Source organism: Leptosomus discolor, chromosome 7 (genome assembly GCF_034619465.1).
Source record: "Leptosomus discolor isolate bLepDis1 chromosome 7, bLepDis1.hap2, whole genome shotgun sequence".
NCBI classification, from domain to species: Eukaryota; Metazoa; Chordata; class Aves; order Leptosomiformes; family Leptosomidae; genus Leptosomus; species Leptosomus discolor.
In genome coordinates, this window is record NC_141397.1 from 65,726,154 (window position 1) to 65,742,528 (window position 16,375).

Consider the following 16,375-nt stretch of genomic DNA (forward strand, 5'->3'; position numbering starts at 1 on the left):
TCACAGGTTCTCGTTTAACCACGCGATGTACCTGTCCAACAGCCGGCGCCCTACAGCTAACTTGAGGGGACACGAGGCAAACGACAACACGGCATGGAAGGCGTCCTTGGCGTGGTCATGCGTGACGGGAACGCCCGCCGCCCGCAGGCGCACGGCGTACATGACTCCGTCGTCCCGCAGGAGGTCGTGCTGGCAGGTGAGGACGTAGGTGAGGGGCAGCCCGCGCAGCTGGGCATCGCTCGCCAGCAGCGGGGCCGCCCGCCGGTCCAGAAACCCCGGGTACTTCTGTGCGAGCTCGGCGCTTCCGTAGGTGGGGCCGGTGTAGACGTGCCCTTTCTTCAGCTCCGCCGGCAGCAGCCTGCTCCAGTTTACGTACCGAAACAAGTGGCTCGACTCGACGGGGACGTGCCGGTTGGAGGCCATCGCCTGCCTCAGAGACGGATCGGAAGTGAAATACTCACTCCAGAACCTGATCATGAGCGACCTGGTTAGAACGGGCTTGTTTTTGTTGTCTTGGTAAGACGGCAAATTCATGTCCAGGGTTTGAAGAGCAGGGTAAAGCAAAGCTTGGGCTTTGAGCTTGGTTTTGACTTCAGAGTCCTCTAGCAGCTGTAGAAGAAAATAGAAACAATTACAACAAGTCAATTAAAAAGCATCGCTTCTCCCACACCGACAGGAGATCGTAAAAGGAATTAACACACACGTTACAACATAAGCAAACCAGGATAGATTAATTTAAAGAAATTATAAATTCATAGGCAGGTCACCTAAAACAATATGTTGTGTTAAAATTCTCAAAAATCAAATACAATTTCATTTTATTTCTTATGCTGAAGGACAACAATATTTGGGGAACACTTTTTGAAGCATTGATGCTTTCTAAAGCAGTAACAAATGCTTGTTCTGGAAGTACAGAAAATTCATATTTATAAGAAAAAGCTTAAAAATTGCAGGTTTCTGAGGCTCCTTAATCATTCCACATGATTTAGAGCTTATTTATCCCTTTGGGTTTTTTAACCCTGCAGTGTTAGAACTGAAACAACTACAATTCTGTGCATTTCAGACATGTGAAAAATAAAGTGTGATGAATTGATCACTGACATTTCTTCTTTGAACACTGGCATTTCTTGTATGTCATCCTTTTTCCCTCTTCACCAATAATTTTCCACCTCCTCCCTCATCTTCTGCCTTCAGGGGCCACAGCCAATTCACAGCCTTTCCAAGTGAGATTCATTACAATCCAAATATCTTCTCAAGAGAGCAACAACGTCGCGCTGACTTTATTTAACAAACCTGAGCGAGGAGTGCAAAAGGCACTGAACTGGGTGTGAACAACCCACCCCAGAACATTTAGGTTTGGGGTTTTTCCCCCCTGCTATTTACACTTAAGACAAATTGCTAGAATTCCCCTTTCAAACAACATACCTAAACCAGTCAATATGTGCTTAAGGATTGAGTGATATATGCCCTAATTATAGAGTAGAGAGCTTTTTTTCAGGGTATAAAGGTTTGGAGGGCATCGTAGCACCAGAGCTACCCTGATGCCGTTAAATGGCTCAGGTAAACACGCGTGCTGGGACACGCAGAGCCCTCGCCGACAGTCCCGCGTGCTCCGACCACGAGAGACCCCTGGGACACAGACTTGCTTTGAGCAGAGGCTTTTGTTAGTGTTTGTAAGTGTTCATGAAATGGCTAAAAAAAACACCGAGCTGACAAACCACCTTTTTTTTTTACCTGTTGTGCCACAGCTGCGGCCAAGTTGCCACCTGCACTGTCTCCTGCCACACAGACCCGGTCTGGGTCCACCCGGTACTGGGAGAGGACGCTGCTCTGGAGGAAGAACTTTGTCACTGAATACACATCTTCAAATGGAATGGGAAAGTGGTATTCAGGCACCAACCTGTAACTGTCAGAGGCAAGAACTGCGTTACTTGCTGCTGTTAAGGAAGAGACAGGCTCGCTACCATCTGCCCTAGTTGGTGAATGCTTATTATTTTCTGTGTCCAGAGAAACGGGAACTGTCTGTCTATCCTGGAGGATCAAATATTTTATTACCCACCCAACTTCATAAAGCAATACCCAAAACAGCCACCAACCACAATTCACCACTGCAACCTCGACAGCTTCTGCTTACAAATACCTGAAGATAGCAGGAAAGCACGTGATCAAAAAAAAGATATTGTGAAGTTAATTAATTGAAACACATTAATTTATTCCAGACCCTCATCCCACCTAGAAGGAAAACCCGTCTTACTTGACTGATACCACGACAGCATTTAAGTTGTTTGAAGTCCTCCTTGTCAGATAATCGTAGGATCTCGCGCCTGAAACGAAACAAGTCCCTTCATACATACTCCAGTAAATTTGGGAACAGACAAATACACAACAGCATGTTCCTCTTTGCAGAAGTTTTCAGGTGGCTTCCCAAAACCTCCACCTGGTTTTAACTGGTGAAATACCAGTTCCCTACGCCTCTCTGTGGCAACTCCCATAAAACAAAAGGCAGCGCTTCACGTGGGCCATTGAGATCTTCCCTAGGGACCCCCACACGGCACTGACCGACAGGAGCTTACCTGCTTGTCCTATAGCCCATCCTCCACCGTGGAAGAAGAGCACTGCCCTTCTCAGCCCGTCAGACGCCTTTCTGGGCAGGTACAGACGGACAGGGACCTTGCCGAACTCTGTGTCCGTCACAGTGACGTTTTCATCAGACGTGGGCGCGACGTAATCGATGTTTGTGATCAGCCTCGTGGCTTCCATGTAGTGCATCAGACCCAGCCGATCGGCAACCTCAGACTAAAGCCCAAGACAAGGGAAAGTGGTATTTTAAGCACAGCCTTAGTTACCGTCAGAGATTACATTTCCACAAAGCCATGTGATACTCTGCACAAGTCTGTAAAGCCGCTCAGCCGAACGCTGCCGGCTCGGGGGAGTCGCTGTCTCACTGTCCGGCTCCCTCATCCCCCATCGCTTCCGAGTGACGCTCAGCAGCGGTGGCTGGAAGGAACCCGGGGGGGGACACCACCGCTCCTCATTGCTAAGACAACGACTGGAAGCACAGGCACAGAGGATAACAAGGATGCCACAGGGGATGTGGAAGAAAGCCCCCGATACCCAGCATGAGGGTCTGCTCAGTGAGTCACACCTCCTCACCTTTCCAGACAGTTACCACAAAACCAAACAAGAGCTGCTCCTATGTTGTGATGAACTCCAGAAGCAGAAGCAGCTGGTACTTTCAGGGTGCCAAGGACACAGGTGGCACAAATACAAGGATATAGCAGTGTGACTGCAAGCTGCACAGTAATTTTTCATGATCAGTTCCACCCCAGCAGCCAGAGATGAGCACCCTTACATTAGTAAAATGAAATATTTTCTCTACTTTGAAACGTTAAAAAGGCAGAAGTATATTTTTGCCACTTCACCACAGTTCATCTGTTTAATGTCTTCAGTTTACCTGTAACAATTCCATCAGTTACATACCTCCATGTTTCTCTATATCATGATGACGTGCTCCTACTGAACAGCAGAACAAGAGTCGAGTTGTGTGTTTATTGCCCATTCCACACGGTCAGCAGATGAGACAACTTTGTCACGCTACATGTGCCACTGTACCTTCTGGAGCTGTTTCCTGCTCCATCGTCCTTGAGGAGGATCCAGCTTTAAGCCATGAAAATCCTTCCCTTACGTCTGTTTGACATTTCACAATAAAAAGCTAAAGATAACCCTGCCACCAATTTCCACCAGCCTTCTGCCCGCGAGGCAGTCCCCTGTCGAACGAACCAACAGAAGTGCAGCTCTGGTGTGGCACCACTGCCGTCCCCCAGCGCTGGCTCCAGCCTGACTCAGACCAAGGACAGTCCTGGTGACTCCCTGACCTGGAGAGAGACTCAGCAGGACCAGGAGGAGCATCCTCCAGGAGGGGCCATAAGGATGAAGGTAACCAGGATCTCTGTCTGCCTGGTAAGTGCATTAGTCTGGGGGTCTTAAAAAAAAAACGTAGGGTTAACTTTTTAAAAAGGTTCTTTTTCCCAGAAATCTTGAATCTGGCCCAGCTGCACTGGAAACCCAGCCCTGTGCAGCCCTCTGAGGGGAGAGAGCAGGGGAGGCCATCAGAGCCCCTGGGCATCAGGTACCCCCTGGGCATCAGGTGTGTCCATCCGTCCGTCCGTCGTCCCTGCCCCGGGCAGAGCTATGCCCAGAGCAGGGAAAGCTTTCCCAGTGGGCTCCACAGAGATTCCCTGACAGAAGAAAAGTGATGTGATCCAGGGAGTTCAGAAACAAGGAATTGCCAACTTTTAATACTGTTAGAGCAGTTTCCTTTGAAATTCATGTTTTAAACATTATGAAATTCTGTGGTTCTAAATTAGATTGCAGTTTTTCTAAGATGATAAATTAGATGAAAACAAAAAACAAACCCTAGCAAGTAAACCTGCAGGTGAAATATAAGCTCCAAAGATTAACATTTGGCAGCTTTGCCTCTCTGACATCGTGACAATTTACGCAGGTTAAAGTGTTTCAGAATCCCTTTCACTTTCTAAACCTTGAACATAAAACTTTTTTTTTAAAAAATTGTGTCAGCTTTCATTATACTGAGTCTTTGGTGCACAAAAGCAAACCCAAGCAAAAACATTTCTAGGGCCATGTGCTGTGGACTGCAGTAGAAATGCAGACCCCAGCAACTCCTTCCGAACCCAGCAGCCTCCAAAGGAGGCATCACATTTCCTCAGAGCTGCGTCAGGGGCACTGCGACAAGTAAAGAGGTGACCAGTGTTTCCTTATACATTGGCCTTTTTCCCTTTTTTCCCCTTACATAGGATTAAACTGTTTGAAGAAACTTACTTCTCATGTTGCTTTCAACATATTAGAAATGTATTCTAAAAACACATTAAAAATCCATAACAGACAACAAAATGACGTAAAAGAATAACATCATAATGACTGGAGGGAAAATAAAGCCTTCATTTTCTGTACTGTGAAAGATAAATACCTTAAAAATTTAGGCACATTAGAGACTGGCTGCAGGCAGAGCGTGATCTCAGTTGTGTGAAATGCCAGCAGCATGAGCCGTAGCCTCCTTAAAGCACAGGGTGCTACAGCAATGGGCTGCTGGTGCTGCTTGCAGCTGGAAGGTAAAAACAGCACCGGCTGCCTCACGATTTGGGAGCATTAGATTATGCAGTTCCTAATGATATATTAAGGAACACCTTGGGGGGAGTTTGGTTTTTTAGATGAAAGAGAGGTATGAGGAACGCAACTTCAAATTTGTTTGAAAGCCATTTGCCATCTGACTCGCTGGAAGTGAACTAAGATTTCTAGTTCAAGCAAAATCAGAAGCAATTTCAAGCTAATTTGCATGTATGTATTCAGTTTAGTGCGCACTGCTCTTGTGCATATTCTGGTTAAACACCCAAAAAATTAAGAGCTGACACTGTGGTTAAAAAAAGCACTTTTCTGAGTTTCAGGCCACTGTACAATTCTTCGGGCAGGGATAAACAATCCTGCAGTTGCCCCAACGTACCTTTGATCAGCACGCTTGGTTGGGAGATAACTGAGGTGACAACGGGCCTGAGCTCGCTGCTCTGACGGGAACTTTTCAGCAGGCACCGAGTCCCGCGGCTGTTATGAGCCCTTCAGAAAGGAGGGCGCCCTGGGAAAAGCAGCCCCAGTGCTGACATCAGGGTTGCCGGTTTCTGTGCGCCCACGGGCTCAGGGTTTTAGGGAGGTCACTTCCACAGCCCGCTCCCCAGGCCAGCGCCCTGCCTGCCCCAGCAGGGACGGCACCAGCATCACCAGAGAGCCACCGCAGCTCCCCCAGCGACAGGGGACATGCCCCAGCATCCCACACCAGCATCATAACTGCCTTGTCACGTAGCAATAGGACTGAGTAAGTGACAAAGCAAGTTCCTGCGTATTGCCTGAAGGTGGAAAACCAATTAAACTCAAAGCAGGTTTGAGTCTAGTAGGAAATACAACAGCCCAGCCCGATGAGGGACCTGTCGGAAGTTTAGCTTCCCAGGAGACCCTCTGTTCTTCCCAGGAAGAATGTAAAACACACACAACCCCCCCACACACTTTAACTGATCACCACTTGAGAGGTGTAAGATCTGGCGTCCAGGGTTTGATATTGTAAATCATACAGTCTAACCCTGCTAGTTTTGCCTTTTTTTTTTTTCTTTAAATCAACTATTTAATCATCCTCTACATACAACCTACGTTTCCAGAAGTTAGAAGAAAAGAGAGTACAGCTAAGACCTTACTGACAACACTTGAGAGCAATCTCCACCATGTTTAGGTCACCTCTCTGAAGGCTTGGACCAAGCGGTGCCAGGAGCTCTGCCAAGCTCGGCGGTCTGGAGTCAGTTTACATGACTATTTCTCGGCTGTTGTATTCTCCCTGAGGATTAGCATCTTGAAAAAAATAAATATATAGGTCAAAGAGTCCTGCTGCAATTCCACTGAGCTGGTGAACTCCCCCTGCATTGGGAGGAATTCCCTCAGCTTCAGGACTGAGACTTTTCAAGACTCTCGGAGAAGTTTTTTCCACAAGTGGACATTTTACGCTGGAAAACCACGGGCCTACTGCCTGTGGTTTCAAGGCCATTATCATATAAAACCAGCAGGAAATCAATCCCTCATCTGAAAAGTCTCATTGTCCCAAATCTGAGATTACTGCATATTACAGGGTAAGAGGAAAACCTGCCACTTTGGGGTTTTGTGCTCCCGTGCTTTGGAAAGCCTTGCCCGCAGCTGCTTTCTCCGTGTTCCACGGGGAGCAGCGAGGACGAGAGCCCCAGCACCGATTTAGGAGGAAGGGGGCAGGCAGAGCCCCCAGCCCAGCGTTTAGCAGCTCCTTGATCCAAGCAGGCAGCAGCTCTGGCGGAGGCAGAGCCCTCCCAGCACAGCTTCCCTCCGCGGAACATGAGTTTACAAGCGGGGCTGGACAGGGCTCAGATCCAGATTTCACTGTTTCTGAGAGCCTGGGGCAGGATGGGGACAGCTTTGGGAGGGTTTCACAGAGCTGCAGCCAGGGAAACGCTCAGCCAGGCAGGAAGATGTTGGGCTGCTTTATATTCTACACCTTCTTCGTGCATTTTATCAGACTGTGTGTACATGGCCCTTCCGGAAAATACATGAGGAATTTTGTGCTTAAGCACCGCAGAAACCGGACGGTTAATTCTCAGAGGCCATTCCCCAACTAGTCAGCACGTTGATGTGAGACATTATAGCAAAGATGCAGACGGAGACATTCCCAGCCTCCCTTCTGCAATGAGACGGGTACGAACGGACCCTTCGGCACGCCACGGGCTGGGCACCCCAGCGAATCCCAGCATGGCTGCAGCCCTGCACTGGTAACCCAGGGCTGGGCAAGGCCTGACCACGAGCCTTTGGGAGGCCTCTGGAGCCCTCGGCACTTGCTGCCGTGCCTGGCAGAGGCTTGACAAACAGCCTGTGACTGGCACAGGGTTTATTCAAACCAGTCACCCATCCAGGCCAGGAAACCTGAAACTGGAGGTCTTCTACAATTTGGCTTGGAAGCTGGAGAGCTCCCCAGGAGCAATGAAAGCAAAGACAAAGGCAGATAGAGATTTGCCTTCTCATGGCTTTCTTGGTGCGTCCTTTTGGGAGCTGGGGAAGGACCCTCTTGCCCAGGAGTGTTCGAGGGTGACAGTGGTGTTTCGCTCTTTTCAAACCAACATCAGGGAGTCAGAGAGACTAAAATAGGTTCCCCTCCACAAGTTTAGACCTACTGTTAAGTGATTGCCCTGTAAGCGGATGACAGTTCAGAATGTATTTAGGACACTTCAGAGCCACCTCAAATCTAAATTGCACCAGCGCAGCTCCAGGCAGGCTGTCTTCATCGGAGTCCCTCAGGTTTATGGTTCTGCATGAGACCGGAGCACAGTTACAAAACACACTTCCTCCACACCACTGCTGCTTCCAACAGACTCGGGCTTAACAAGCAGCCAACGCGACAGCCATGAAAGGCACCAGCTCCACGTTACAGTTACAAAACACACAATCCTCCAGCATCGAAAGAGAAGGATTCTGCTTGCTGAGCACTGCTGTGCTGAAGGCTACAGGTCTGACTGAGCAAGCAGACACGAGGGAAACATTCCTGGGGAAATGAGTTATCTGCACACATAGCCTCCTCGCAGGGCAGCCCCAAAAGGAGATGTAAGAGGGGAAGAAGCAAGGCAGCACATCAACAGTGCAGGCTACAGTTTTTTTTCTCACCACTTTTTCACCTCCCACTGCTCAGACCTCAAACCACAAGATCAAAACAAACATGGAAGCAGCAACAAGTCCATGAATAAACACCAAAAAAATCATCCCCTCTCTCCTTCTGCTCGCTGCACAGACCTAACAAGAGGTCTCTGCTGCAAACAAAGTCTGTTAGGCACAGGGGTGGCTCTGGAGATCAGCATTAGCTTTCAGATACTGTCCAGGAGTATGATGTTCAGGAGACATCCCAAGAAAACACAGGCCCTTGCCCCCACCAGAAGAATCATAAAGGAGGTGGCTCCCATGGACTTCTGAAAGTCACACCCACCATGTTTTAACTGAAACGCCACAAAAGGCAAAATCCTGAACTCACACGCTTTGGAGCAAGAGCCTGGGTGTTTGTGCCTCCAGCAGACAAGCCTTTCAGCAGCATCCCTCAAGAAAGTCTAGAAACCTCTCTCCTGGCTCCTTAGACCCTCTTCTCAATATAGTAAGTGGCAGAGGGAAAAGCAGACTCGGAGTGTTTGTGGCCACCCAGAAAGACGTCTGCACCACTCAGCACCCTCCTCCCCCCAAGCCTTCATCTTTGATCTTCTTTTTAGATTTTTGTTATACTGCTGCAGCCACCATTGTACAGGCTGGGTTCAAAACTGGTCCCAGTTTAATGTACTTAAGATATAATGGTGCTGTAGTTCCCACCTATGTGTAGTATCCAGCCTAACAGGTTATTTACCTGTGTTTGAAATGGCTGTATAACACGACTGAAATGAAGCAGAAGCCGGGGGTGTAACATTTATAAAAATAACGTGGAAAAATATAAAGACAATGTTGCCCTAAACATTGTCATATAACTACAGACAGGGCATAATACCACTCCTTTTCAGACTGCGGTGTATGGTGCTGTGATGCCTAGGTAGGGTTTTTTTGGTAGGCAAGATTACAGTGGTATTTTAAAGAGTTTTTATATATATACTTATATATATATACACACACACATACACAGAGAGCTTAATTTCTACATGCATTAGCATTATCACCCCTGTAATTAGCTTTGTGTAGTTTTTAGGCTCATTCTGTCAGATTTCTATGAAACCACAAAAATAGATAACATTGAAGTGCTTTACTTTTCCCTTCTGACACCCAGTACAATACTTCTGAGGAATCTTGATATATAGGCTCTGAGAAACAGGAAGAATCCGAGGAGCAGTGCTCCAGCCGCAGAGGATTGTAAAGCATGATAAACTTGTTTGCACTCGTCTGTCTATATTCATAGCACACATCACATTTCCAGTTACTGTGGGTGTCCTTTTCTCAAGATTAGACAATTAAATCTTTTCTCAGTTTCTTTATAATCACAGTTGCAGTAAGTCTAATGCTTAATTACAGATACTACTCTCTCTCTATATATATATATTTTACAGGTACCACTGTGTATATATAATTACAGATACTACTCTCTATATTGTATATATAATACATATATGACAAATATTGTCATATCCCTGTTACCCATGGAGGCACAGAGAACACCTACTGCTCCACAGCTCGCTCTCCCCCAGGCCAGCCCCGCACCAAGCCCAGCACCAAACTCACCACATGATCGAGGACCCTGACACCAGCTGCGATGAGCATCACCTTCCAGGGCTCCTCAAAGTCCTCGAGCACGGGGGTGTAGAGGTAGTAAGCAAGGAGCGCAGAGGTGAGGAAGAGGCACAGCAGCTTGGCTCCCATGTCTTGGCACAGCGGGCACGGCTCTTCCCAGACTGGCGGGATTACACGCTCTCACTGACTCTCAGCAGCTCCAGAGCAGCGCTCCCGCGCAGGGCAAAGTTAATCCCCTGTTTTGTTTGGGTGCCAGCCAGGAGGTGATTTCCCACTGGATCACCCAGGGCAGAGGTTACTCCCCTGTGCAGCTCCTGAGTAAACAAGTTTCTTCAGCAAGGTGTTCAGCCACTTGGAGCCGGCCCAGCCGGCACTTCAACCCCAGATTAACATCGAGGCTCCTGCACCCCCATCACGCCCTTTCCTGCATTGGGCAACAGCAGCCAGCAGAAGGGCTCAGGAGGAAAGATGCGGTTGGAAGATAAGGAACAGAGCATTGCCTGTGAACCAAGGGCTGCTGCGAGGTGGCACTTGAACGCAAAAAGATGCATCAAATAGTCAGGAGCGATTGGCTGCTGCTTCGTAACGCAGCGGTGCAAACACAGCCCAGCTTACAGCGATATGCAGCCGGGTATCAGCAGCGTGTAACCCGCTGGCATTTCTGAGGCAATAACAAGCACCTCCTGCTTTGGCAAAGCGCACCCTTCATCTCGTTCTAACATGCCAAACCAGTGGTGCAATAATAGCTTTGGCAGGAAAAAAAATTCTTTAACAGGACTTCTAGTTAATAGTTCAAAGATCAGATTTGATTGCCAGTGTTGTCAGGATTAAGAGATTTCTATGAGTCTCCCAGAGGCAACCACTTCTGCACGGGATGGACTCAGAAACAGGTGATAGCTCCACCAAGGAACCACTACAAGCACAGGCACATACACACAGAAGGAGGGGTAAGAAGGGCTGCAGCACTAAAAGCTCTACCTTCTCAGTTTATCTCCAAAGCAAACGGCTCAATTGGAGTGGTTTCCTTTGCTGAAGTTTCACCAAGCGCAGAGCAGCACTGCCACTTGCCCTCACACTGAGCAGCCCTTGGGAGTGGAGCGTCCTTTGAAGGACCAGAGAGCACAAAGCATCACAGAAAGCTGACCCATGTGCCACCAGCCCAAATGCAGAGAAGGAGTAGGCCCTTTCAGGCATTTTCTTTATTTAAGTTCTGTGCACTTCCAAAATACTCAGTTGGTTCAGAAATCCAGCTGTGCTGTCCCTCCTCAGCCCAGGACGGGACTCCCTGTTCCCCCTCGCCGGTCCTTCTGCAGCACAGCAGGCGGTCAAAGCCCACTGCCGTCCTTGACATCACTCCAGCAACACCAGGAGCACACACACCTCTGCAGTCACCTTGCCTGTCCCGGAGGCCAGTGCCGGCTGCTGGGGAGGGGGTGGCTGAATCCAGCCCGATGGAGGCGAGGTTGCCACGGCCCCGTGCCCAGGCAGCAGCAAGGCCGAGCCTGCATTCCTGGCACGCAGGCACGCACCAACACGTGTGTGCACGCAGAGCAGCACACCCCACCTTCTCTTTCCTGCAGTTCAGACCGCCTGTTTCTCAGGGGCTGGCTTCGGAGGCCACAAGGCAAAACCCAGATAAAGGAGCAGGATTTGAGGCAGCAGGGGCAGAGAAGGCACAGCCGGGTGAAAAGGAGCAGAGGAAGGAGCCCTGTGCTCCCTCTACCCCTCCCCAGGAGCGACACTAGCGCTCGGTACAGCTCGCCCTGCCTGACCACTGCTTGCTGTTTCGTCACGGGCAAACAGCACAGAGGAAGCCATGACCAGACCTGGAACTACCACAAAACTACACTTAAGGAACGTTTCGCCCTCTTCTTGCACGCCAGTGTCCAGCTGAAGCACGGCTGTGCTTTTGCAGCACGTACCATGCACTGTCCTTGCCCCGAGTTCACCTTTGGCTTAGGCAAGGGCTCACAGTGCTTAGCCTTCAGATACCAACATCTCATCTCCTGGCAGAGCAGCCCTCCTGCCCTCCAGTGAACTGCCACAGCAACCTACCCTAACTCAGTGATACTCGACAGAGAATAACAAATTGAATTCACCGTTTACCCAAGGCAATCCTAAAGCATCAACTCCAATGTGGAAGTGCCCATATCATGCCAGTTTTACTAGTGCCCTTTCAACAGAAGGGACCAGCTGAGACACCACAAGACCCCTCTTGAACGGGGGGATGGGATGCCAAACTAAACACGTGAACGTGGAGACCCAGATCAATTCCATGCAGCACTTACCATTCGTGTTACACCCCAACGTCCACCCTGCTGCTGCTTTCCAGAGCCCTGCCCCAGCACCCACCGCTGCCAGTTCGCTGTTGCATCACATACTGTCCCACTTCACACTGCTCCCTGAGCCAACCTTGTTCTGCTGCATATAGTGTACAAACCAAAGTCATGCAGCATGCCCTCCTTCCTAACTTCTGCGTTCTCACATATTCCAGGCTACTGGTGTTCCAGAAAATGAGAAAAAAAATAATATAAACTTAAGTGGACTAAAGCCAGAGCTAAAGCTGCAATGGAAAGAACAGTAGTAGGAGTGTAGCCCTGCCCAGAGGCAGCACCCCCTACAGCCGTGTGCTCCATGGCATGGATGATGATGATCATGGTTGGGATCGCCTGTCACTGCATATCGTGCAGCTGCGGAAAGACTTGCTTCAACTCTCTCAGACGCTGACCTGCTGCCTCAATAAATCAGTCCTGCTAAAAATAAGTATTGCGACATCAGAGTGAATTTTCAATCTGTGGTTTGGAAGGAAGAAACATGTGGCCTTACAGCTTACATCTGCTCCTGACAGCAATACCTCTCCACATCTCTTCCACTCCTATTGCTTGTCTGCTTGCCGCACTCTCACAGCACCGCTGTGAAAGAATCATTCAGGTCAATCAGGTCCTGCTCAAACAGACCCCCAGGAAACTGCTTGTTTTCAGAGAACACACCAGGAAGTCAACCTCTTCAAACCAGAAACCATTTGCAAGGCTGTCCAGCAAAAAAGGTGTTGTCCAGCCTAAATGAGAAACAACTGAGCATAACCTGGTTGTGACTCAGCCCTTAGTAAGAATATAGTCCAAAATATGAGACCTAAACAAACAATTGATCAAAGGCTCTAGTACAATCTTCTTATCCACATAAGGCTGCTGTTGTCAGCAGGATCTATTTCTGGAGGGGGGGGCAGGGAAAGATCAATCTGGGTAAAATCATTAGCATCTGATTTACTGCAAAACAATCCTTTTCCCTTGTCCTTTAGCATAGGATCAGTGGCAGCACTGTGGTCCTTGGACTCAGGGTTAGGGTGCAGCCCTAAAGCAGGAGCACGGAACAGCCTTGTGTCACACTCTGGAAAGATAATTCTCATTCGGGAGTTTTTGTCATTGAAATGCAAGAGCACTAGAAGCTTATTACGTTTATGTATCCATCGTTACAATTCTTTCATGCCTATGATTTTAATTCTCAGCTTCTTCTGGAATAAAAAATGTCCTTGCAGTTTTAAAACATGGGCCACTTTCTCCTACCAGCTGCAGTGCTGCTCCTGCAGGTCACCAATATGCACCACTGAGGACACCTCCTACCTTGCTCACCCCATTCCTGTCTTGTGTTTTTCCTTCCCTTGGCTTGTGGGATGGTAGTTTTCATATCATTTGCATGACCTACATGCAGCTCTCCAGGACTGATCGTCTGAATGGCTGTCATACCCAGAGCGTGACTGGAACACATTTACCAGATGATGGGTGACAGCTCTTAGGTCACACAGGATGGTCACCTGTGCCTGTCCTGGGGGCATTAATGGGCATTAGTGGCCCTGACCAGCCTCACCTGGGACGCCCCTGCCCACCATCCAGAGGCCCCACTGGCACAGAGCCTTGGGCACAGACCTTGCCCCGGCTGTGTCATGGGGTCCTGCACCACCCATGTGCTGGGCGCATCACCAGCGCGGCGCTGGCTGGAGAAAGGGGTACTCCTGGTGGTGACAGCACCCCCTGGGCTGCTGGGGTGGCCCCACTGTCCAAGATAGACACTAACTGGATCCTGTGATGACCATGGTGTTTTTATACCTCGGCGCTAAGAAGAGCCACGTCTCCACTGAGTACAGAGTACCAGCTTACCAAAACAGCCGGCAAAGGCTGGCAGAGGCACGCAGGCTCCGTGCCCCAGCAGGTTGGTCACACTCTGGTTACCCACCCAGGTGGCAGGGGGTGAGGGCACGCCGCTGCGCCGTGCCTGCCGGGAGCAGACACGCTGGGCTGGGGACAGCCAGCCACCAGCACCCGATCCACCGGGGCAGGGCTCCGGGAGTTAGAGGATGGAGACACGGTGCTGAAGGGGATGAGGGGTGAATAGCTGCAGCCCCAGGGACAGGGCGTGGGCAGCCAGCTTGGCAGGGCAGAAACTTGGCCCCATCTTCAGCAGGAGGTGGCCAGATGTCCCGGGCACCTCTGCCAGCCGCTGCTGGTGCTTGTGGCTGTAGCCATCCTACAGGGAACAAAAGGAAGAGCAGAAATACTCTAATTATGCTATACACCAAAGCCTTTTTTTTTCCTCCTCCATTCTAACACAATATTTTAGGAAATAAACTGAAAAGCCACCGGGAGGCAGTGCAGCACTGCAGAAGTTCTCCCTTCCACCAGACAACGGTACTCAAGGGCATTCAAAACCCAGTGAGAAATACCCGTTCTGCAAATCCTTCTCTCTCAGCAGAGCAAGGATCAGCTGTGACTGTCACCCAGAGGAAGGGAAAGGACAAAGCAACACTGGAGCTAGCAAACGTTGTCCATGTTTGCATTTGGTGAAACAAGCTGCAACCTTGTAGTAAAAAACAAAAATTTCTTCTTATGTCCTTTAGTACCTCTGATGGATATCGACTAAGCCATCAGTGTAGTTGGAACAGTGGGGGGCTGAAAATACCCTTTAAAAGGCAGCAACACCACGCCTGCTGTAACCAGGTCTGCATCCAACACCAGAACACCCATAAACATCAGCTATTGGGGAACCAGTTTGACAACGCAAAACATCAAAGCAAACAAAAGAAAATCTGCATGAAACCCAGGTATGCCGTCATTAAGAATTTCAGCAACGGATGTTTTGTGACTTGCCAAGCCATCTGACCCTGAGGACTAAACTGCTGCCTTTTGTCCTGCAGACTGAAGCGTTTCAACAGCAAGTTGCCCTGAGTCTCTGGTGTCGCATTTTCCATTGCTCCAACTGCTGCATTTCATACCAACACTTTCAAGAGCTTTATGGTACCATATTGCTTGTCCCACCACAATCAGGTGTTCTTTCAGTCTTCTTCAGTAAACAAAAGAGACTGCGGCTCATGCGCTTCACTGTAGCGATAAAGACTTCTCAGCACAAGAGACCAAAGAGGATTCTGTTGCCCCAAGGTGAGGACAGATCCTTTGCAAGCCAAACTTCAGCACATCTGCAAGTGGAGAGAACCCAGGCCTCAAGTAGGGGCACCAGCAAGAGATCCAGGTGTCACCAGGCCAGCAAAGTCCAGCAGGACCTTCAGCCCTCAGCCACGAAGGGAGGAGACCTGCTCCCAGCAAGGCCACCGTGCCGTGGAGAGCCAGGGGTGCTGCTGCTGCCGGGCGCACGGGGGAAACAGCCACCAGTTCTGCAGCAGCAGCAGCTTTCCCTCGTCTGTCCCCCTTCCTCCCGGGAGCAGACACAGTCATGCCCATCTGCCCCTACCCGACCAACCCCACCTTTGGGGGACACGCCATAAGCCAGGTTTCCCCCAGCCAGGGCACAGGCGCCTCGGGCAGCGGGGATGGGGGTCTTTGCCTCCCCAGCTGCTCGGTCTGTCCATGCCAGGGGCAGCTCTGAACCAGCCAGGCAGCCGGGGAGGGGGGAAAGGCCAAGTGCTGCAGGGGCTCAGGGGGAGGGGAGCCCCCGCACCAGGCAAGGAGGGGAGAAGCCCCCGCACCGTTACCCTTACCACTGCTTCCAGACCAGGAACCAACACCCATTCTCTACAACATAGGTTTGAGAGTTCCAGCTCAGTGCTGAACGTGCATGCTGGGATCCACTGGGAATGAGACAGCTTTTGGTTTGACCTTCAGAAGGTAATACTACAATTTGTGTCCCTTAACTAAGCTTCTGTCAGTTATTTCTACTTTTATTTCTTCACTCTTACTACCCATACTTCCTAACAATGCTTACAGAACTGGAATTTGGCTTGTTTTCCTAAAACAAAGAGATGGCATTCACAAGAAAATTTGGATCTTGTTTTTCCATCTGTTGTTTATTACTGGATTGTAAATTGTATAAATGGAAACAAATGTCTTACTTGAGAATATATTCATACTTTGAACTGAAAAAACCAATGCAGTAAAGCTTAAATAAGCTGAAATTTAACATGCTGTATTTCTGAATACATGACACAGCAGCAATTCCAGAAACACGCTAGGTTCAAAGCGTTAACGTATCCTATAAAGCATTTTCCAGCTCAGTCTAAAAAGCATATTATCATCAGAATAAGATAACAGAAGATTTCAAATAA

The 16,375-nt window shown here is 49.3% G+C and overlaps 1 protein-coding gene across 1 annotated transcript; it reads right to left on the bottom strand.

The window, feature by feature from the left end:
• Nucleotides 1–9,954, bottom strand: AADAC (arylacetamide deacetylase). The gene is made up of 5 exons (XM_086468221.1): nt 9,817–9,954; nt 2,574–2,796; nt 2,255–2,324; nt 1,735–1,906; nt 1–609 (listed from the first exon to the last, which is right to left on the bottom strand). Exons 1-5 carry the CDS (start codon nt 9,952–9,954, stop codon nt 1–3), a joined length of 1,212 nt encoding a protein of 403 aa, XP_086324347.1.
• Nucleotides 9,955–16,375: the final 6,421 nt, after the last annotated feature.